Source organism: Chiloscyllium punctatum, chromosome 1, assembly GCF_047496795.1.
Source record: "Chiloscyllium punctatum isolate Juve2018m chromosome 1, sChiPun1.3, whole genome shotgun sequence".
Taxonomy (NCBI): Eukaryota; Metazoa; Chordata; class Chondrichthyes; order Orectolobiformes; family Hemiscylliidae; genus Chiloscyllium; species Chiloscyllium punctatum.
In genome coordinates this window covers 100,263,077-100,287,671 of record NC_092739.1, presented here as the reverse complement: position 1 = coordinate 100,287,671, position 24,595 = coordinate 100,263,077, and the positions used below count along the sequence as shown (strand labels likewise).

General features: G+C 39.6%; 1 protein-coding gene across 1 annotated transcript in view; it reads left to right on the top strand.

Annotated features, from left to right (window-relative positions):
* Positions 1-24,595, top strand: part of itga1 (integrin, alpha 1) — a 222,579-nt gene that overhangs the window by 102,903 nt on the left and 95,081 nt on the right. The window contains exons 9-14 of the mRNA XM_072571632.1: positions 357-522; positions 5,928-6,001; positions 13,923-14,067; positions 16,635-16,777; positions 20,036-20,179; positions 23,331-23,423. Of these exons, the coding sequence (XP_072427733.1) occupies positions 357-522; positions 5,928-6,001; positions 13,923-14,067; positions 16,635-16,777; positions 20,036-20,179; positions 23,331-23,423 (765 nt within the window). The remainder of the gene's footprint in view (positions 1-356; positions 523-5,927; positions 6,002-13,922; positions 14,068-16,634; positions 16,778-20,035; positions 20,180-23,330; positions 23,424-24,595) is intronic.

The following is a 24,595-nucleotide window of genomic DNA, read 5'->3' as shown; positions in this document are numbered from 1 at the left end:
TGGAAAATTGCTAAAATCCTTTTTTAGACTTTATCTCCTTTCTATTGAATGACAACATTGCTTGTCATACATTTCAATTCCTGTCTCATCTCCCTTACCCAGTGTCTAATGAAAAGTAAAGATATTCAATAAATATTTCTTGGGTTTATCTTAGAATTCCATAATAACCAGGCCAACAGACTTATCAGTGGGATTGAAAGATTACGTATTAAATTTAACTCTGTACTCATCAAAAGTGCATATGTAAATCTGAAATTCTGATAATTATCTAATTACATCATACAAATGTTGGGCTGTCATTTCAGTAACTACCTTGCATTCTGTAAGTTTTAACCAATTTCTACATTCTACTTTAGGTGCTTGGCAGCTACAACAGAGGAAATCAGAGTGCTGACAGATTTCTAAAAGAAATAGAGTTTATCGCAAGTTCACCTAAAGATAAACATTTTTTCAATGTATCAGATGAAAAAGCACTGGTGACAATAGCAGAAGCCCTTGGAGAACAAATCTTTGCTTTGGAAGGTAGGCCATGCTATTTTTTCCCTATTTATCATTCCAGTTTTAAATCATGTTTTGTAAGATAAATCAACAATTTCAGGTATTGTTGAACAAAGCAAAGGTTAATATAGTTTGCTTCAAATTGTATGGGAGCAACAATGATTTAATTCAAAGAACAATCCTACATCAGCCCTCAATCAAATCACATTTGCTGATTATTCAGATTACTGTTAGAAATACAAAGGAACTCAACGTATGGTTGTCAAGCCCTCAGGATTGGCTTATAGTTTCTGGGAACTTATGGTTAACCTTCAAAACACTCTGAAAGCAATGCAAGAGGAAAATAAATAAATGCTAAATTAATATAATTTTTTATTAGTTTATAAAGGACATACATTTGTAAAAAAAGAGCTACAGCTGTTCAGAGCAGGGTTACAGGGATAGGGTAGGGAGATGGGTCTTGATGGGATGCTCTTTGGAGGGTCAGTGTGGACTTTTGGCTGAAGGCCTGCTTTCACACAACAGGGATCCTATGATTCTATTGTCACTCATTGACCTGGATTTTGCAGTGAGCAATAAAGTGGCAAAATCCACTGATCTGCAGAAAGGTGCCACAAGATCAAGCGAGTTCTGTGGCATGGAGTCACATTTCCTGACGTAGATTTATTTCTGGCGCTGCCTATAGTGGATTTGCAGGATCCAACAATATGGATACCATGGAGCAAGCTAAGCAGTCAATCATATTGAGGAGTTCTCACAGATAGCAAGCCTGGGAGCAACAGCAGGGTTTTGTGCAATTTTTAGTATTGTGCCAGATGTAAGTGATGGTGGGAAGGAAAATCACATCATGGAGTCACTTCAGGATTGTCAAAAAGAGTCAAAAGCAGAGGAACTGTGTGTGAGAATGCCTTTGCATGAGGGATTATCCCTCAGCCTCATGGGAACCTGTAAGTAACCTGAACAGGTTTGTTTATTTTGCTGAGCAAAGATTGACACTTACTTAACAGCAGAAGAGCTAAAATAAACCATAAAAACGATGGATCACCATAAGAAGACCAATTGAGAGTCAGATATACTTATTAACTGAATTCATGTCTCACTATGACAGAGCCTCGACAGTCAATAGCTACAAAAACAACGAACTATGGATGCTGGAAATCTGAAACAGAAATCCCTCCAGAATGTCTGCAGAAGGATCACCGGACCCAAAATGTTAATCCTGCTTTCTCTTCACAGATGCTGCCCCACCTGCTGAGTTTCTCCAGCTATTTCTGTTTGTGCTGCAGAATCCACAGACTACTTTGTGAGCAGACGCAGAGGAAAGAGCTTATTATGGGATTTTCAGATGGGTAGTCAACAAACAGAATTATCGAGTTAACGGTCAATTTCAGCCCATGGGAAATCTGAATGATCTGTTCGACAAACAGCAGACTTATACCATCACAGCATTGCTGAAGGATCACATACATTGCAAAGCAATCCTTGTGGGTTGATGAAACTTAAAAGTCTTGAGTACAAACTTGACAGTTGACGCAACCTCTAAAACACCCAAACATAACAATACATATGGAAGGTGTTATCTTCTCCAGGCATGGAGGAAGTGCCTGGCTTTTAATCAATTTGGCAAGGCAAATAGCAGAAAAGGCTTTTGATCAAGTCAGTGCATCAGAGCAACAGTGATGCAGCTGAAAAGAATTGTGCACTGACCTAAACAGACCGGACACAAGAAGTATTTTCAGAGTTACAAAGAGATCATCAGTATGCTGTCAGAGGCACAAACATGAAGTGATCAATAAACCAGAACATTACAATGTAGGCAACTAGTTAAAGAGTGATCACATGTTTCACACTCTTAGCATCATAGAAACATCGATATCATCACATATGTAAAAACTCAAATTATTTGTCGTCAGACAACTAATGACTAATGAAAGTCTAGGAAGAGAAAAATGAAAGTTCAAGAGGAAAAGGCACAACAACGAGTTCAAGATAAATCTAACTTTGAAAACACCATCTCAGCAACTGACAAAGTTGACTGAAGAGCTAAATGAGAAACAAAGGAAGCAGGATGAACCACAAGCTCTGTGTCATCAATCCGATGAACAGATTGCTGGTTCACAGAAGATCTAGAGAAACTCACAGCTTTTCCAAATCAAGCTCATCCTGATGTGGAGATGCCGGTGTTGGACTGGGGTGTCCAAAGTTAAAAATATCACAACACCAGGTTACAGTCCAACAGGTTTATTTGGAAGCACTAGCTTTCGGAGCGCTGCTCCTTCATCAGGTGGTTGTGGAGTATAAGATTGCAAGACACAGAATTTATAGATAGCAAAATTTTACAGTATGATGAAACTGAAATTATAAATTGAAAAAGACTTGGATTGTTTGTTAAGTCTCTCATCTTTTAGAAGAAAACATGTTGGTTTCAGTTCTTTCATATGTAAGTCGCAGAACTTTTTTAAAGTTACATTCTCAAGTGAACTTTAACAATTGGTGTCATGTCAGCCCAGATAATGCACTGAAGGCGTGAGCTACCCTGTGTGAGACTCTCTGTGCCACAATGGTCAGACTGATTCTAATCTAAAAAAGGGATTTACAGAATCTTACATGGATTCATGCTTATCCTGAATAGCTGTGGAAAGATTGAGTTGTGCTCACAGCAATTGTGGAGAAAATAAAATATTGAAAAACAAGTGGTTATGCACAGCACATTAAATAAGAACCTGCAGTCACTCATGAGACAGTCCTCACAGAAATACACGTTAGCAATGATGCTGCCATGAAAGAGCTCAGGCAGGATGCAGAGTAAACCAACAACACTAAAGCAGGAAGTTGAAGAGGTCCAGGCTGCCATGAAAGCAAAAAGAAAACCACATTTGGAAAGGCCAGACAGCCATTACCACAGATAATGAAGGTAAAAAGTTTGAAGTTTTGAAAATTTCAGGATACAAACCAGAAGTTACAAAATGAACTTGAAGCTTTGAAGAAACAAAATAGTAGTAGCCAAGAAAAGTTGAATGACTCAAACAGCTTGAGAATTGAGATTAGTCAAAAGCTAATCTAGTGCAAAACTTGGCAGTGTTCTGTCAGGATAAGCAAATTCTGGAACCGCAACTACAGACCATGAGAGAAAATAAAACAATGCAAATAGAAATGGCAGAAGTATCTCTCAATTGGAAATTGTTCTGAACCCAGCTGTTGATGTTATTAGAGAGGTCACACACCAGAATTAAACCTGGCTTGCAAGATCATATGTTTAATTTTTACAGTTGGTTAATATGATGTTTAGTCATTGAAACAGATTCATACAAGGGGCTTATGACACAAAAGAATGAAAAAAAAGGGAGAGTTTTATGACAGTTAGAAAGATCTTAGCACAAATATCAAAGCAAAGTTTCAATCTGTTTCCTACTATCCACTATAGACATTCAGTCCCAAAGGAATATCACTCCTATCTCAATGTTCTAAACCTCAACTGACCTTCTCCATTTTGTTTCCTTGAACTGTGGAGACAATTTTATGATTCCTTTCTGACTTTGCCAACATGAAACTCTCACATTTTTGATGGCCTCAGTTTCTTAGTTCTAACAATTTGAAGATTTTTATCTAAACTCTCATGGCATGAAAGCTTTGATCAAAACACATCAGCCAAGGTGACTGGTTCCCTGAACTGATAGATCTCTTTGGTGCCTTCTGAACTGAACACTTGAGTTTTTCTCAAGTAAAAACCTGAATCTAGGTGTTTACCTTTCCTGCTATAAACACAATAGTATAAATATTTAATCTATTAACAATACAGTGGTTCTCCAAGGCACTGAAAATGCAACTACATGTTTTCATGAAACTGATGGATTCAGGTCACTGTTCAAAATTGACTTTCTGACCTTTTAAAACAAAACCATCATGGAATTCATCCATATCCCTCTGCTTCTATTTTGAAATCCAGCTCAAAAATAAAGCATGTATAATAAAAATTAACTGTGCCTCATATGATCTAGGATTTTCAGTAAATTGTCTATGCAGTGTAAAGATTCATTAGCTCACTTGCTTTTGTAAATAGTTAAACTTTCTTTTGGAAAGGTAGTGAAGGCTGTATGTGTGCCTTGCTTTGAAGGAGGTTAATCTTTAATAACCCCATGTGCAGCATAAGTGTTATGTTACAACTCTGTCTTGTGATTAGTCTGCTTTGGGTTTGCAAACTGCACTCACAGAGATGAGTTGGTTGCTGTAATAAAGCTATTTCATAATATGTAATCTGTTTTACTGACTTAAATAAATAAACTTTATAGAGTTAATCAATTCCCCAGGACTCCTGATGATTAGATCACAACAGTGGTGGCTGGATCATTAACTGCAAGGTCTGATTCCTTGAGTATGATGATGTCAGGCTGTTGCATAAGACCCAGATGTTTAAAAGATGACTTTAACCACAATTGACAATGGTTTAGACTAGCTTTTGAATTACATATTTTTAAAATATATTCACATTTCACCATGTGCTGTGATGGTACTTTATCCCATGTTCCCAAAGTATCAGCCTGTGTCTGTGGATTACAGTGACAATACCACTTGGTCACAACTTCTCAATTATTTCTTAAACAGAAGTTGCTGGATAAACTCAGCAGATATGGCAGCATCTGTGGAAAGAAATCAGAGTTAATAGCATTCTGAAAAAGGGTCACTGAAACTGAAATATTAACTCTGCTTTCTCTCCACAGATGCTGCCAGACCTACTGGGTTTTTCCAGCAACTTCTGTTTTTTGTTTTGTTTCTGATTTCCATCATCCTCAGTCTTTTGGGTTTGTTTAATCAATTAGTTATTACCTTTATTTATTACATCCCAGTAATGGTTTCTCTTTAAGGGTTGGAACAATACAACTGACAAACAAAGAACCATCTATAGCAACCTGACTCGACCATGGAAGTGACTTCAATCTATACCTATTTACACCACTTTCGTACAGGGAGTCATGATTTGGAGATGCTGGTGTTGGACTGGGGTGTACAAAGTTTAAAGATCACACAACACCAGATTGTAGTCCAACAGGTTTAATTGGAAGCACTAGCTTTTGGAGTACTGCTCCTTCATCAGATGGTTATGATGACCTGATGACAACCATCTGATGAAGGAGCAGTGCTCCGAAAGCTAGTGCTTCCAATTAAACCTGTTGGACTATAATCTGGTGTTGTGTGATTTTTAACTTCATACAGGGAGTGTCTGCAGTTACAGGCTGAGTTAAACTCAACTTCACTTTTGAGGCCAGTTGGCCCAATGTTCTATACGCAACTTCATGGGATCAGCTAATAAAATAAAGTCAGAAAAATAACTTGTTTTAATAAGTTGTAGAATTGCAACATGCCATTCCTTTCGTATGCTTAGTCTTCTGTGAAATAAATGACTTTTCTAATGATCGCTCTTAATTTATTAGCAACTAGTGACCAGCAAGCTGCCTCTTTTGAGATGGAAATGTCACAAGCTGGGTTCAGTTCACACCATACAGAGGTAAGAGTGTCTTCCTTGACTTAAGCTCATATGTCAATCTATATTTTGAATTAGCACACTGCTACAGTCAGGATTCCTGTTCATTTTTCCAACAGATCTATTACTGAATTGAGCAATAAGAACAGGACTAACCTTTACTATGTTGCTGAGGTTTGTCAGATATGTAAAAATTGGGAATGTTTGTCGTCTGTCATATGCTTCTGCATGTATGTAAAAATATTATTGAATACAAATATAGACTCCTGACTGATTGAAACAGGAGAGTTGATAATGAAGAACAAGAAAAGTAAGCAAATAATTGCAGAATAATTAACTACTTTTGGTTTGCCATCACTGAAGAAGACACAAAGGTATTCCCAGAAATGTGAGGGAAGCAAGGGTCTTTTGGGAAGAAGGAAATTATGAGTAAGATATTGTGCTGGAAAAATTCAAGTTGGTAAATATCCAACTGTAAAGATTACTGGTTAGGCCACTTTTGGAATATTGTGTGCTATTCTGGTCTCCCTCCTATAGGAAGGATGTTGTGAAACTTGAAAGGGTTCAGAAAAAATTTACAAGGAGGTTGCCAGCATTGGAAGGTTTAAGCTATAGAGAGAGGCTGAATAGGCTGGGGCTGTTTTCCCTGGAGCATCCGAGACTGGGGGTGACCTTAGAAGTTTATAATGTTGTGAGGGGCATGGAGAGGGTAAATAGACTAGGTTTTTTTCTTCCAGGTTGGGGTGTTATAGAACTAGAGGACATAGGTTCAGGTGGGAAGGGAAAGATTTAAAAGAGTCCGAAAGGGCAACATTTTCATGCAGAGGTAGTGTGTGTATGGAATGAGATGACAGAGGAAGTGGTGCAGACTGGTATAATTACAACATTTAATGGACGTCTGGATGGGTATATGAATAGGAAGGTTTTAGAGGGATATGGGTCAAGTGCTGGCAAATGGGTCTAGATTAATTTAAGATATCTGGTCAGCATGGGCAAGTTAGACTGAAGGATCTGTTTCCATGCGGAAATCTCTGACCTGATGATTCTGACCTGGCAATCTAAATCCCAGCATACTAAAGGTGATGATCATGGAAATAATGGATGTGTCATTATCCAATACTCAGCAGATCCTGAAACAGTCCCAGCAAATTGGAGGGTGGTTAATGTAAAACTATTGTTTAAAATGAAGCTGGGTGAAAACTGGGATTTACACACCAGTTAACCTAACAGTTGTAGTGGAGTCCATTGAAAAGGATTTGATAGTAGGACACTTGGAAAATACTATTAGGACCACACAAATTCATTGTGGATTTATGAAAGGGAAACCATGTTTGACAAATCTACAGAAGTTTTTTGAGGACATAGCTAATCAAATATATGAAACAGAACCAGTGAGTGCTGTGTAAGAAAACTTTTGATAAGAGTTCCACATGGTAAGTTATTATGCTGAGTGGATGGGTTAGTAGAAATATAATAGCATGGACTCTGAGTTGGTTAGCTGATAGAGAAAGGCTGCAGTGGTGAGTACAGTGGATTCTTTCTTGATTATATGTTTTTGGAGATAAGTCTCTTGATTAAACTTAAAATATAAGCCATAGCTATTAATTTAACCTGCTGCAGTGTCTTGTAGAGGAATAAGATGGTGTTATTTTCTGGGTCTGTAGACTGTGAAGGAGCAAAAATGGCCTTTGCAGTGATACGTACTCCTTGTCAGATGTGGGAGCTTAAAGAGAGTTTAAGGGTTACTGCGGATTATATCTGCCATAAATGCTGTTGGATGTGAATCTTATCAGATCGAGTGGATCGGTTGGAGAGACAGTTAGAAGCGATGAGGAATTTGCAACAGCAACAGAATGTGATGCATGGCAGTTATAGGAAGGGGGAAAGTCTCAGATACAGTCACATAGATGGATTAACTCCAACAAGGGTAAGAGAGGTAGGCACCTAGGGCAGGAGTCTTTTGTGGATATACACATTTCAAACAGGTATGCTGTTTTGGAGAATGTAGGAGATGATGGATTCTCAGGGGAATGTAGCACAAACAGCACAAACAACAGTAGTGAGACTGGCTCTAATGCAACAAGGGGTGCTTCGGCTTCCAAGAGATCAATTGTGTTAGGGGATTCTGTAGTCAGAGGTACAGACAGATGTTTCTGTGGCCAGCAGAGAAAAAGCAGAATGGTGTGTTGTTTCCCTGGTGCCAGGATCAAGGATGTTTCAGAAAGGGTGCAGAATGTTCTCACAGGGGAAAGGGGCCAGCAAGAGGTCATTGTCCGCATTGGAACCAACAACATAGGAAGGGAAAAGGTTGAGATTCTGAAAGGAGATTACAGAGAGTTAGGCAGAAATTTAAAAAGGAGGTCCTCAAGGGTAGTAATATTTGGATTACTCCCAGTGCTACGAGCTAGTGAGGGCAGGAATAGGAGGACAGAGCAGATGAATGCATGGCTGAGGAGCTGGTATATGGGAGAAGGATTCATATTTTTGGATCATTGGAATCTCTTTGGGGTAGTAGTGATCTGTACAAGAAGGACGGATTGCACCTAAATTGGAAGGGGACTAATATACTGGCAGGGAAATTTGCTAGAACTGCTCAGGAGGATTTAAACTAGTAAGGTGGGGGGGGGGGAGGGGGGACCCAGGGAGATAGTGAGGAAAGAGATCGATCTGAGACGGGTACAGTTGAGAACAGAAGTGAGTCAAATAGTCAGGGCAGGCAGGGACAAGGTAGGACTAATAAATTAAACTGCATTTATTTCAATGTAAGGGGCCTAACAGATGAACTCAGGACATGGTTAGGAACATGGGATTGGATACCATAGCAATTACAGAAACATGGCTCAGGATGGGCAGGACTGGCAGCTCAGTGTTCCAGGATACAAATGCTACAGGAAGGATAGAAAAGGAGGCAAGAGAGGAGGGGGATTGGCATTTTTGATAAGGGATAGCATTACAACTGTGCTGAGGGAGGATATTCCCAGAAATACATCCAGGGAAGTTTTTTGGGTGGAACTGAGAAATAAGAAAGGGATGATCACCTTATTGGGATTGTATTATAGACCCCCTAATAGTCAGAGGGAAATTAAGAAACAAACTTGTAAGGAGATCTCAGCTATCTGTAAGAATAATAGGGTAGTTTATGGTAGGGGATTTTAACTTTCCAAACATCAACTGGGACTGCCCGAGTGTTAAAGGTTTAGATGGAGAGGAATTTGTTAAGTGTGTACAAGACAATTTTCTAATTAAGTATGTGGATGCACCTACTAGAGAAGGTGCAAAACTTGACCTACTCTTGGGAAATAAGGCAGGGCAGGTGACTGGGGTGTCAGTGGGGAAGCACTTTGGGGCCAGCGACCATAATTCTATTCGTTTTAAAATCGTGATGGAAAAGGATCGACCAGATCTAAAAGTTGAAGTTCTAAATTGGAGAAAAGCCAATTTTGACGGTATTAGGCAAGAACTTTCGAAAGCTGATTGGAGGCAGATGTTTGCAGGTAAAGGGACGGCTGGAAAATGGGAAGCCTTCAGAAATGAGATACCTAGAATCCAGAGAAAGTATATTCCTGTCAGGGTGAAAGGAAAGGCTGGTAGGTAGAGGGAATGCTGGATGACTAAAGAAATTGAGGGTTTTGTTAAGAAAAAGAAGGAAGCATATGTCAGGTATAGACAGGATAGATCGAGTGTATCCTTAGAAGAGTATAAAGAAAGTAGGAGTATACTTAAGAGGGAAATCAGGAGGGCAAAACGGGGATATGAGATAGCTTTGGCAAATAGAATTACAGAGAATCCAAAGGGTTTTTACAAATATATTAAGGACCAAAGGGTAACTCCGGAGAGAATAGGGCCCCTCAAAGATCAGCAAGGCGGCCTTTGTGTGGAGCCACAGAAAATGGGGGAGATACTAAATGAATATTTGCGCCAGTATTTACTGTGGAAAACGATATGGGAGATCTAGAATGTAGGGAAATAGATGGTGACATCTTGCAAAATGTCCAGGTTACAGAGGAGGAAGTGCTGGATGTCTTGAAACGAGTAAAGGCGGATAAAACCCCAGGACCTGATCAGGTATACCCGCGAACTCTGTGGGAAGGCAGAGAAGTGATTGCTGGGCCTCTTGCTGAGATATTTGTATCATCAATAGTCACAGGTGAGGTGCCGCAAGACTAGAGGTTGGCAAACGTGGTGCCACTGTTTAAGAAGGGTGGTAAAGACAAGCCAGGGAACTATAGAACAGTGGGCCTGACCTCGGTGGTGGGCAAGTTGTTGGAGGGAATCCTGAGGGACAGGATGTACATGTATTTGGAAAGGCAAGGACTGATTAGGGATAGTCTACATGGCTTTGTGCGTGGGAAATCATGTCTCACAAAATTGATTGAGTTTTTGAAGAAGTAACAAAGAGGATTGATGAGGGCAGAGCAGTAGATGTGATCTATATGGACTTCAGTAAGGCATTCGACAGGGTTCTCCATGGGAGACTGATTAGCAAGGTTAGATCTCATGGAATACAGGGAGAACTAGCCATTTGGATAAGGAACTGGCTCAAAGGTAGAAGACAGAGGGTGGTGTTGGAGGGTTGTTTTTCACACTGGAGGCCTGTGACCAGTGGAGTGCCACAAGGATCAGTGCTGGGTCCTCTACTTTTTGTCATTTACATAAATGATTGGATGCGAGCATAAGAGGTACAGTTAGTAAGTATGCAGATGACACCAAAATTGGAGGTGTAGTGGACAGCGAAGAGGGTTACCTCAGATTACAACAGGATCTGGACCAGATGGGCCAATGGGCAGAGAAGTGGCAGATGGAGTTTAATTCAGATAAATGCAAGGTGCTGCATTTTGGGAAAGGAAATCTTAGCAGGACTTATACACCTAATGGTGAGGTCCTAGGGAGTGTTGTTGAACAAAGAGACCTCAGAGTGCAGGTTCATAGCTCCTTGAAAGTGGAGTCGCAGGTAGATAGGATAGTGAAGAAGGCATTTGGTATGCTTTCCTTTATTAGTCAGAGTATTGAGTACAGGAGTTGGGAGGTCATGTTACGGCTGTACAGGACATTGGTTAGGCCACTGTTGGAATATTGCATGCAATTCTGGTCTCCTTCCTATTGGAAAGATGTTTTGAAACTTGAAATGGTTCAGAAAAGATTTATAAGGATGTTGCCAAGGTTGAAGGTTTTGAGCTATAGGGAGAGGCTGAACAGGCTGGGGCTGTTTTCCCTGGAGCATCGGAGGCTGAGGTTTACAAAATTATGAGGGGCATGGATAGGATAAATAGACAAAGTCTTTTCCCTGGGGCCGGGGAGTCCAGCACTAGAGGGCATAGGTTTAGGGTGAGAGTGGAAAGATATAAAAGAGACCTAAGGGGCAACGTTTTCATGCAGAGGGTGGTGCGTGTATGGAATGAGCTGCCAGAGGATGTGGTGGAGGCTGGTACAATTGCAACATTTGAGAGGCATTTGGATGAGTATATGAATAGGAAGGGTTTGGAGGGATATGGGCCGGGTGCTGGCAGGTGGGACTAGATTGGATTGGGATATCTGGTCGGCATGGACGGGTTGGACCGAAGGATCTGTTTCGATGCTGTACATCTCTATGACTCTATAACTTATGAACTTATGTCAGCCTTTGTTGCAATAGGGTTTCAGGACAGGAACAAGGCAGTCTTACTGCAGCTGTAGAGGTCTTAAGTGAGACCACACCTGGAATGCTATGTACAGTTTTGATATCCTCACCTAAGAAAAAATATGCATACTTTAGTATATGTAAATGGCAAGTTCGCCAGAGTGTTTTTCTAGCATTGAGGAGACATTGGGTGAACTGGGCTTGTATTTAGTTGAGTTTAGAAAAGTGAGAATGGATCTCATCAAAACATATAAAATTGTGACAGGGCTAGGTGCAGGGATCATGTTCACCCCAGCCAAGAGATCCAAAATAATAGGTCACCATCACAGGATATGCTGTAGACCATTTCAGACTGAAATGAGGAGAAATATCTTCACTCACAGGGTGGTGAATTTGTGGATTTCTGTACCACAGAAGGCTGCAGAGGCAAATCACTGAGTATGTTCAGTAAAGATATAGATAAGAAAGAAGGAAGGGAAAAAAGAGGAAAGAAAGAAAGAATTAAAGAAAAAATGAAAGAATGAACAAAAGAAATAATGAATGGGTGAAAAAAAAATTAAAAAAAGGAAAGAAGAAAGAAAGAAAGAAAGATGTTGAGGAAAAGTGAATGTTACCGGAGTTCCACTGTTAGGAACATTTCATCCTATTGCTGTGAGGGTTAATGCTGAGTTGTTGGATGTGGTTGTCATGAATTAATAAACCAGTAAAAGACAAGTGCATACCATATTTAACCACAATATTGCTCAACTTATTGTACTGCACTGGCTCTTGGACTGGAAAGTCTCCCACCAGGATTTCAGGAGTGAACTCATCCGTGACATTACATCCAGTGTAAATTGTATGGAACACATACTGAATTATTCATATGTACTGCAAATGAGCAAAACTCCTCACTAAGACTAGGAATTTAGAAAACCATCTCTTGTATGTTAATTGTCATGTTAGTGCTATCAATTCTTAATGTGGAAACTATGTTAACATTGAAGTAAACTTCCACATTAATAAATACAATGGTTAAGTAGATCCAATTGCAAAATGCTGTCACCTGCGTGCTAGTGTCAGCAAATCTAACTTTGGTGTTGTCATAGTGAGACTTGTGTATCTCATGTAAGTAACACTCAAACAGAAATATAACAGCAGCTTAAAAGCAGCTCGCCTTTCCAAACCTGTTAGTTTGATTGTAGTGTCAGTAGCTAACTGTATTTAAACAAAAATCAGTAGAAATTAGTCGGCAAAAGCAAAATGAGATTAAATATAAGGTGCATTTGCATCAGTACTGTATCTCAGTTCCAGCAAACTACTCATTTCAAACCTTCGTCATCAAGCTCCAGTTTACAGAAACTTATCAGAGATTAAATTCCAGGTCTTTGTTGACTCCTTCTAAGAAAATGGGCCTTTTACTAGACACTTGTAAAATGAAGGTCATCTTCCAGTGAGCTCGCTCAAAGCAACGCCTGGCCACCCCAGTTCATTAAGATAGAAGGCGAGATCTTGAAAACGAGCACTATATTCCATGTCTCGTGAGATTCCTCGAGATAAAGGCAGACATTGACATTGAAATTCATAATCAATTTCCACGTACCAGTTAGCCTCAACTAAAGGAAATAGTTTTGAGGACCAGGATCTCAGGCCTGAGACTAATAATCCCCATGCTCCTACAATGGATTCTTCAAAGCACTGGAGAAGCGTCACCAGCATTAGTATCTTCAGAAGGTCTTCCAAATTTGGTAGCAGCTAAAGGGGCCCAATCACAGCAACCTCTCCCCAGTCAGCCTGCCTAGCTTTGAGGTGCTAATCACTTAAAAGCAGTATTTCTATGTGCCTGGCAACAGACTCTTGAAGCAATTGCTTTATTTGAAACTCAGTCCTAATAGGAAACCACTAGGATAACAGCAGAAACAATTGAGGGATGTTCTCACAGGATTCCTGAAGAGATTAAACATGTAACCCATGAGTCTCCCTGGTTTGTAACTGATCAAGGTCATTCAGGAAGGTATGAAGCACATTAAGGAACTTCGTCAAAACAGATAGAAGCAAAGCTACAGCATCAGAGAGAATGCATTGGATGTATCAGCCACCTCAGAACTCATTGAAATGAAGTCAAAGTAAATCATCCTCAATCGCAAGAAGCTATCTAAGAAGAACAAAAAGTGTGACAGTGCAAAAGCATGCAATTGGAAGCTCCCTCTTTGATTATTATTTATTGTTTCATCTTTCCAGTTGTTAATGTAGCTATCATAACAACTCAAGCTTTGATTTTTCAATAACATTTTCCAATGTTAAATTATATCACAGTGTTTATGTGTGTTTTCCTCATTCTCAACATAGGATGGCATCATGTTAGGAGCGGTTGGAGCTTACGATTGGAATGGAACAGTGCTTTTACTAAAAAACAATGACGCCATTATCCCAGGCAATGAATCATTTTTGAACAAATCAAAAGAAGTTAATGAACCTCTTGCTGGATATTTAGGTAAGAAACCCATTGAGGCAAAGCCTCAGGTGGGATTCTGTGGCAGAATACACTTTTATAATTTTTATATAGTCTGGAGCTATGTATAGTGATGGTAATGTAGCCTCAAATACAGACTTTAAATGTTTTCAAGTACATTTATTGCTTAGTGAAAATGTGAAATTCTGAAGTAATTTTTTTTAAATTGCAGTTTATCATCATTTAAAAACAATGGTTGGTTTCAGGTGAAGTTTCAGTTTATTGGTGGTATTCCCACTTCCTGAGTCAAAAGGTACAGGATTTAAATTCATCTCCAGACAATCCTGGAGGATGAATTTGTGCTTAGTATTGATAAGATAGATGTGGATATGATAACCCCGCCCCACTTATCTCATTCCTGAGTGGATATAAATGTCTCTTCCCCCAGCCACAATTCAGGTGGTAAGAAAAATGCACAATTAGCCAGAAGGGTGTGTAATTGGAACACTGCCACTTCCCGCTACTGCCCAACTAAATCTCTATTAGAACAGCCTACTGACTAGACAACAGTTGAGGTGCTTGAGTGGGCATTTGATACCCATTTAAGGACCTCATTCTGCCACCATTGTGTTCACTCTGAGGGTAGGGTGTGGTCATGTGGCAAGCTCTGTTGCAGGATTCTGGATTTCAGGGGAAGAAATAGGTGGAGTATCTTATTCCAAGCTACCCAGTGTCTGATGGAAGAACCTGGCCTTGAGAACTGAGGCCCAATGAGTTCCATCCCCTCAGCCAATCCCTCTCACATTACTAATCATATTACTAGCTATATTTTGCCCATTTTGCCCTCACTAATCTGTGACTTAGGTTCCTTGGCAAATTCCTCAGCCTAATGTTGGTGTATTGCCGTAAGCGCAAAAGTTTTTGGCTGACAGCTTTGAAAGGCACTTAGTTCTGGTAAGATTTGAGGGCTTCCTGATGAAGGGCTATTGCCCAAAACAGGGATTTTCCTGCTCCTCAGAAGCTGCCTGATCTGCTGTGCTTTTCCAGCACCACTCTAATCTTGACTCTAATCTCCAGCATCTGCATTACCCACTTTTGCCTACTTAGTTCTGGTAAGCCTACCCCATGGAAGTAATGCAGGGTCCCACCAATTCTCCTGATGGTGCTGGGCAAGACCCCCTTCAACAACAACATTGAATTCCACCACTTGGGTTTTTTGAAATATAAACTCTTCTGTTAACTGATGGACAGGTAGAAGGAGCTTTCCCATCCAAACTGCTCACAATATTCCAAATGCAGCCTGATCAGAGTCACACAAAGCCTCAGCAGTACATCTTTGCTGTTGCATTCTAGTTCTCTTGAAATGAATGCTAACATTGCATTTGCTTTCTTAACTATCAATTTAGCCTGCATGTTAACCTAAGAGAAACTTGAACTAGGACTCCCACATTCCTCTGTGCTTCAGATTTCTAAAGCTTTGTTTTATCTCAGTAAGACAAGCCCAAATTAAAGGATTTATTGTATTTGTCCTCATCAATTTGTCATAAACAGGCAGTACTGAAATTTAAATCTTTTCTGACTGTACCTGACAAAACCTGCAGCACATAATAATATCTTAACCTGGCCAAGACTTGAGCATGTCTGTATACCGCTATATTATCTCTGCTGGATCTGTCTTGCTGATGAGATAGGAAATACCCAAGGATGGTGATGTTGTAACCTGAGACATTGTATGTCAGGTGTGGTTCTGTGAATATGACTACATTTTCAAGATGGAGTTAGAAATAGATCTTAGCACTGAACTTATCAAAGGTTATCGGGAGAAACCGGGAACAGATGTTCAGTCATGATCATACAGAACGATCTATTCCTGCTCTTGTTTTCTATGTTTCTATGTCAGGATGTTCCTTAAGTTGTCTGTGAGACACCTTTCCTAATTCTAACATCAGCTCTCAAGCGTAGGTAAAGAGGACTTTAGCAGTGTCAGTGGGGCTGAGTTTGCTGTTGTCATGTCCAGTACCAAGGTCGATGCCAGGTGGTCCATCCAACTTTATTCCTTCTTTGAGGCTTTTTTAGTGGTTTGATTCAATTGAATGGCATGCTGGGCCATTTCAGAGGGAGTTGATAGTCAAACACATTGCTGTGTGACTGGAGTCATATGTAGGCCAGACCAGGTAAAGATGGCAGTTTCCTTCTCTAAAGACATTAGTGAACCAGATGGACTTTTATGACAGTTGACCATGGATTTATGGTTATTATTAGACTTTCAATTCCCAGATTGCTTATTGTGAATTTGAATTCTACGATCTGCTGTGGTGAGAGTCACATCCTGCATCCTAAAATGTTACTGGGGTCTCTGGATTATTAGTTCAGCAAGAATACCACTATGCCACTGTCTCTCCAAAATTTGTTAAGAAAAGATGTTTTAGTTTATTTTTACCTTCTGTTTTTATCATCTTATGAAACAAATAATAGTTACTTAGGATAATGCTATTAATCAATTAAACCAGGTATGGTTTGCACTCCATACAGATGCACTTCTTATAAACTCTACAAAATACTCAATCTCTGCTTGAAATTTCATGAGTCTGTTGATTTCCAATACTTAGGTTACTCTCTGAGCTCTGTCTCAGTTCCTGGGGATGTGTGGTATGTTGCTGGGCAACCTCGATATAATCATACCGGACAAGTTATTATTTATACTTCAAAGGGAAAGAAAATACGCATTGTACAGACTCTGAAAGGAGAACAGGTATTTCACTAAACAATTGTGTCGCCATTGTGCTCAGCATTATGCCTTTGAATGTTGTGATAGAATTTCTACATCATGTTAAACATATGACTTGAGTTGTTTCCTGATTATACTTCAATCAGATATTATAATGTAACATAAAAAGGAATGTATGGGGTTCCATGGTTTCTGTTAATTATCTAGATTTAATGTGTCTTTTCCAAGTCCTAGTTCAGAACAGTAGACTGTCATGTAACAATCTAATGTCATTTATGACCTAAAAGTAAAATGTTACATTGCTTTGTGCAGAGAGGTCACATAGGAATTCAAAGCCTTTTGTACATTATTGACATGATATTCAGTAAAAGCTGAATATCACTATGAGGTACAGGAAGTGGAGCAGTTAGAACCATATACAGATGTTTCTGATTAAAAATGGATTACAGCACTGGTTCTGTGGTCTGGACACATTAAGTAGATTTTGGAGCTGAATTTCAGATTTATTAAATTGCCTTCTTCAAATCGCTAAGATTTTTCACTTAACTTATTAAAAATGTTGAAATTCAGACAAACATGCATATTCATTCCATATTCCTAGTTATTTTGAGAATTTTGTAATGACCTCCTTGTTTAACCACAGTGGTCTTTGTGCTCATAATGCTGCCAAATTGCTATTACTTTGGGAGTTGCAGGATATAAAGGAACAGTGAGTTATGTGCTTATCAGCATTGCGTGTGGATTGAAGGAAAATCTGTATCAGATGATATTCTCACAGAGGCTTCAGTTAATACTAGAGTGTTATGCACATATCACAAAAACAAAACACCTACTGCTATATTTTGGTGTTTTCTGTCATGGAACCTGTAGCTTACTTATACAGTATCAATAAATCATGACATTATCAGTTATAATGTTCTCTGAACTCATATTATCTTAAAGGGGAGATAGGATAGGCCTGTTGACTATAGCTAGGTTAATCATATTATCAACTCACTGAGAGCGTCATCTGTATTATAGAGTTGGTACAAGCTGCATAACTTGTTAAACATGTGCAGCTCTTTCTACAAAAGCAAAATGCTATGAATACTGGAAATCTGAAACACAAACAAAATACTTTGGGGGAAAAGCTCAGCAGGTCAGACAACATCTTTGGAGAGAAACTAATGTTTCAGGTCAATGACCTTTGATCAGAACTGGAGAATCAGCAAATATGACCCCAGCTTCCAGTTGTTTCTCATTTAATTGTCTATCTCTCTTCCATGTTGAATTTAATGCTCTTGGCATGCTACTGTGATCCAACGAAGCAACAGTTCTTCTGTCGTCTTGGCACTCTATCACCTTCTGGATTCAATATTCGGTGCAACAACTTTACATCATAATATCTGCCTCAATTTTATTTTATTTAGCAGGGTTGATCCTCATCTTCTTTCTTTCTTTGTCTGTTCATGTGGCATTCAGATGGTTTTTATGTTTCAATCCATGCCATATTTTGACTCAGTCATTGTTCCTTTCTTGCTCTTTTCAACTGTTCCATCATGAACTTCTTGTTTTGATTTTCCCTGGTCTCCCCCCTCTCACAAACCTTTCATCTTGTTTGCCTGTCATCTCCCTCTATCAGCTGGCTTAAAAATTCTGACGTTTGTGTCTGTCTTCCATTCTGATGAGCGGTCTTGACCTGAAATATTAACTCTGTTTCTCTTCACAGATGTGCCTGACCTATTCAGATTTTCCAGCACTTTTTGTTCTCGAAGTTCATAACAATAAGTTATGGTCAGGAGCTATGTGACCCGTTGTAGCCTCAGGCTGAGGGTGAAAGTTTGACAGGTTGACATCATATTTATACCTGCACTGAGTTTCCAACCCCATACTCTCTCAGCCACAAGGCCATCCACCTCTGCCTCCATACCATCACCTCTTCTACCTCAGTCAGAAATCACATGACAGCAGGTTATAGTCCAACAGGTTTATTTGAAAGCGCTTTTGAAGTGTTGCCCCTTTACCTGCCAAAATCTTGTGAATTCAAATAAACCCGTTGGACTATAACCTGGTGACATGTGACTAATGACTGTCCACCCCAGTCCAACACCAGTCCAGCATCATGTCTATCTCAGTTGATCTGCTAATGGTGCCTTCAAATATGTCTTCATTGCCTCCAGACTTAAACAATTACTCTCCCCCCAGGCCAACCTTCCATTCACCACCCACATGAATGCAAGCTCATTTCTAAGTAATTATTTTCAATCATAAAATTCCAAAACCCATAACCTCCTGATCTAATTTGATATTGAATCTCAAACTTCTGCACCTCAAACTTATTATTGTCATTCCTGTATTTAAATTTTTGCACACCACCATCTCATTTATCTCTGTAAGCTCCTCTAGCCATACATGGGCCTACTCCTTTTCTGCAATCTTCCTTCTCTTTAACCCTGTCATTGGGATTGTTTAACTGTTTAGACTCTACACTCTGAAATTTTTTTCCTAAAACCCTCTGCCTTCCCATCTCCGTCTGCTTCTGTAAGGGCAAACACTTTAAAACATTAAAACAAAGGTCTTTGAACAATTTGTTGGTCATTTTTTGTATGCTTTAATTAAGATCCTTTTTTCTGACACTTTACAAAATATTTTGACATTTTCTTTATCTACTTGCAAGGTGACAGATGATTATAAGATATTATTGCAGCTGTCTGGTTTCCACCTCTGGTTTCAATACATGGTACATACAACCTGAAAGCCACAAAGCCAGTGCAGTACAAATGAACTATCAGCTGTATTTCTAGAATGATTATATTAGATTCCCTACAGTGTGGAAACAGGCCCTTCAGCCCAACCCGACCCTCTGAAGAGCAACCAACCCAGACCCATTCCCCCTACATTTACCCCTGACTAATGCACCTAACACTATGGGCAATTTAGCATGGCCAATTCACCTAACCTGCAAATCTTTGGACTGTGGGAGGAAACTGGACCACCCGGAGGAAGCCCACGCAGACACGGGGAGAATGTGCAAACTCCACACAGACAGTTGCCCGAGGCGGGAATTGAACCCAGGTGCCTGGCGCAGTGAGGCAGCAGTGCTAACCACTGAGCCAACGTGCCACCCCAGAAGTGGCAGATCAAGTACAATGTGGGAAAGTGTGAGGTCATGCACTTTGGAAGGAGGACTAGAGGCATGGGCTATTTTCTAAATGGGGAGAAAATTCAGAAGTCTGAAGTCAAAGAGACAGAAGCAACAACATGTTCTGTTTGTGTGATATGAATGCTATTCCTCTTTTTCAGATTGGTTCATACTTTGGCAGCACTGTGTGTGCCATTGACGTCGATAAAGATTCGTTAACTGATATTCTTCTTGTTGGAGCTCCTATGTTTATGGGAACTGAGAAAGAAGAGCAAGGAAGAGTTTATGTTTACAATCTGATAGAGGTGATAAATTGAAATAATACACATCTCAGTTATAAAGTAAACACAGAATTACACATGTCATAAAATCACACCCAATGCTAAATATGCAGTCATTCCACATTAAAATAGCAAAATCATTCAATAATATTCCTGCCCTATGAATCATTTAACCATATTATTCTGAGTGGTGGCCAAGGATCATATTATAACTCAAAGTAATTTCATTGGGAATTATAAAGACAAAGCTGCAAGTCTAATACTGTCAAAATATCTATCTGTAACATTTTCCTATCAACCCTGTGTGTATTAACTTACGTTGGTTCCTGGTTAAGCAACATCTTGATTTTAAATTTCTCCTCATTGTTTTCACATCCCTCCAAGGCCTCACCCTCCACATCCCTGAAATTTCCTTCAGCCCCACAATTCTTCAAAGACACCAAGCTCATTGAATTCTGGACCCTTGATTATCGATGATTTAAAGTTTGCCAACCATCAGTGGCCTTCGCTTCCCTTCTGGAATGCCCTCCCCACAATCCTCAGTCTTGCAATCTCACTTTCCTCCTTCAAGAAACTCTTAAAAAAACCAAGAATTTGAACATCTGATCTGTTATCTCCCCCACTCAGTATGTGAAATGTCATGGAAGTTTTCATTGCATGTAAGGTGGTATATAAATATAAGTTATTTTTGGCAATATTCATGAAAGAAATAAAATTTCTCAATTCGTCCCATCACATGCAACTTTAAAAAAAATTTTTTTTGAACAAAATCACAAATGTGGCAAAATACAAGTAATGCCTTGCTTTGAGGAGTGCTAGCTCATGTAATCTTTTTCATGCTAAAAGAAATGCAGGATTTATGTAATTCATATAAAAGACTCGCTGTGTAGCAAATATTGAGAGAAAGTCCTGAGGCATAAGCACACATTCTTCCCAAGGGAACTAAGAATAATGTTCCTTATATCTTCTATCTTCTTAATATTTACATACTGTGAAACAGTAATACCCTGTTGAAACAGAGTTAGCATTGAACAGATTTTGAGCACAAGACTTGATTTATATCTAGGATTTATAAAAACAAAATGCAATTCTGGAGCAAGGAGCTGAATCTTGCTTTCTCTATGAATGGTGAAATCCTACTGCCAGGAACAAAAGTGGGAGCTGACCCCACTTCTGGGGTGGGAGCATGTCACTGTCAGTGAGCAGTTTCTAAACCGTCACCGGACCAGGCTTCCAACTGAGGATAGCGACCTACCTGTAAGAGTTACTGGCTCAATTAGACAGTTCAGCAGCACCAGTACTAGCAGTAAGCTGAGACTACTGCACCAGGATGTGTGTATGCCTCAATGATGAGTGCCCTCAAAGACATGTAAATGTTTCTGAGGAAGTCAAAGATCAAACAACACCAGGTTATGGTCCAACAGGTTTAATTGGAAGCACACTAGCTTTCGGAGCGTCGGTTGTGTGATTTTTAACTTTGTACACCCCAGTCCAACACCGGCATCTCCAAATCATTTCTGAGGAAGACAGGGTCAGGCAGAAGAGGCAATGGTCTAGTGGTATAATCACCAGACTGTTAATACAGAAGCTCAGCTAATAGTCTGGGGACCCAGGTTCAAATTCTGCCATGGCAGATAGTGGACTTTGAATTCAATGAAGAGTCTAGTGATGACCATGAAATCGTTGTGTGAACCCATCTGGTTCACTAACAGCCTTTAGGAAAGGAAATCCTTACCTGGTCTGGCTTACATGTGACTGCAGACCCACAGCAATATGGTTGACTCTCAACTGCTTTCTATGCAATCAGGGATGGGCAATAATTGCTGGAGCCAGCGACACCAACATCCCATGAATAGATATTTTAAAAAGTAGGGTCTTGTAAGGTGTAGAGTTTAGTTAATGAGCTGTAGGCTATCATCCGTGGTGACCATTGATTGATTTGGTTTGATAATAAATTAAATCAATTGTGGTCCTTTCGGTTCGGCACTGGCTTAATTAGTTGGTTTTTAAGACGTTATGATGCCTGTTCTGCTATTAAAAAATAGTTTGTAAGGTTATCGTCTCATACCTCTATACCACAAGGGAAAGAAGTGAGTAAATACTTCTGTTTTAAAAATCAAACCTTACGCAGTGGAACGGGAGGGTTGGCGCTAGGCCAGAGGTGGGGAACCACTCACCTGACTCTTAGCTTCTCCACATCAAGCTTTGCCCTTGGTAAACTGCAAGAATTTGTCATTTGCTCAGATGCATTTATACCAATTCAAGTAGCTTTGAAGCATGCATCACTGAGGTTACTGTCATTGTAATGTGCCAATGCAGGACAATGAGGGTTGCAGGAGTTGGGATAGCCTAGTGCAGGGATGGGGAACCTGCGGCCTTAAAGCCACATGCGGCCGTCTAGGCCATTGTGTGTGGCTTTTTGAATGAATCCAAATTTTGCAGAACAAATCTTTTATTTTTTTATTAATATGTTTTTTACATCCTTTATTATTTTTACTTTAATCTTAAAATGAATGTATTTAAAATACCAGAGAGTAAAAGAAAATTCAACGAAATAATCTTCATAGGCTGACCGCCACAATTAAAAAATTGGTAAGTCATAAAGGCTAAAGCTGCAGGCCTCTATGCTGCAACCAAATATTCAAATGCCTTCCTAAAAAAATCAGTCACAACAAAGTCATTAAAAGGTTAGTTAACTTTAGAACTAACTCTTTTTTCATTTTTTTTTTGAGTTAGTTAGTACATAGTAGTTAGATTTTTACAAAATATTGTGAATTTTGAAGAATATATAATTGAAGTTTCTTGGATGAGGCCTTATTAGATTACAACTAACATAATGCGGCCTTCCAACATGAAAAGGTTCCCCACCTCTGGCCTAGCGCCAACCCTCCCGTTCCACTGCGTAAGGTTTGATTTTTAAAACAGAAGTATTTACTCACTTCTTTCCCTTGTGGTATAGAGGTATGAGACGATAACCTTACAAACTATTTTTTAATAGCAGAACAGGCATCATAACGTCTTAAAGTATGGTCCCACTCACCTGACTCTTAGCTTCTCCACATCAAGCTTTGCCCTTGGTAAACTGCAAGAATTTGTCATTTGCTCAGATGCATTTATACCAATTCAAGTAGCTTTGAAGCATGCATCTGAATCTTCATTTCTTTCTTTATTTTAGAATGAGTTTCGATATCAAATGATCCTTGAGCCATTAAAACAGCAGTGTGGTTGTCACTCTGTCTCAGGTCTCCGTGCAGAGAAATTCAATGAGGTAGGTTAAAAATAAAATATGTTCTTTTGAAAGTTTCCTGCATCTGAAGGACACTTGTTAAATATCAGACCACACACTGGGTCTAGCTATTTTTCTGCTGTTCCTGGTGACTGCCTTAGGTGTTAGGCCTCTTACAAATGTAAATAGGAGGTTAGAGTGGATTTTTCTCCGAAGATGCTGCCAGATCTCCTGAGTTTTTCCAGCAATTTCTCTTTTTGTTTCTGGTTTACAGTATCCGCAGTTCTTTCATCTTTTTTGTCTAATATTTGCTTTGGAAATCTTTGCCAAGACTGACATGAAATGAGCAGCACAGGGTTACACAGGGTTATTCAGTAGTCACTGTGATCAAATCAGCAATGACAATTCGGGTTGATAATTGGCAAGTAACATTCATGTCACACAAATACAAGGCAATGATCGACTCCACCAAGAGCCTAACCATCCATTCTTGAAATTTAAAATCTTACTATCTCTGAATCCCCTACTATTACAATTCTGGGTGGTTGCTGTTGATAAGAAACTGAACTGGGCCAGCTATATAAATGCTGTGGCAACAAGAGCCTAGTGATATTATCACTGGATTGTTAATATAGTGTTCTGGGGACCAGGGTTTGAATTAAGAGTCTGATGATGACCATAAATTGATTGTTGAAAAAAACCATCTGGTTCACTAATGTCCTTTAAGGAAGGAAACTGCCATCCTTATCTGTTCTGGCCTACACGTGTCTCCAGACCCACAGCAATGTAGTTGACTCTTAACCTAATGGGCAATGCCCTCAGCCTGTGAATGAACAAAAAATAGCAGGTCAGAAGTTTGAAAATCCTGAGGAGTGAAACCCACCTGCTGACTCCTCAAAACCTAGCTACCATCTACATGAAACAGGACAGGAGTGTGATGGAATACTTTCTGCTAGAAGGTAGATGAGGGAAGAGTCTACATGGATCTTAGCAGGGTCTTTGGCAAGGTTCCACATGGTAGACTGATTAGATCATGTAGGATTCAGGGAGACCTGGCCAATTCGATATGAAATTGGCTTGACAGTAGGGAACAGATGGTGGTGGGGTGCTGTCTTCGAATTGGAGGCTTAGGACCAATCATGTTTTGCAGGGATCTGTGCTGGATCCACTGTTGTTCGTCATTTATACAAATGATTTGGATGTGAATATAGGAA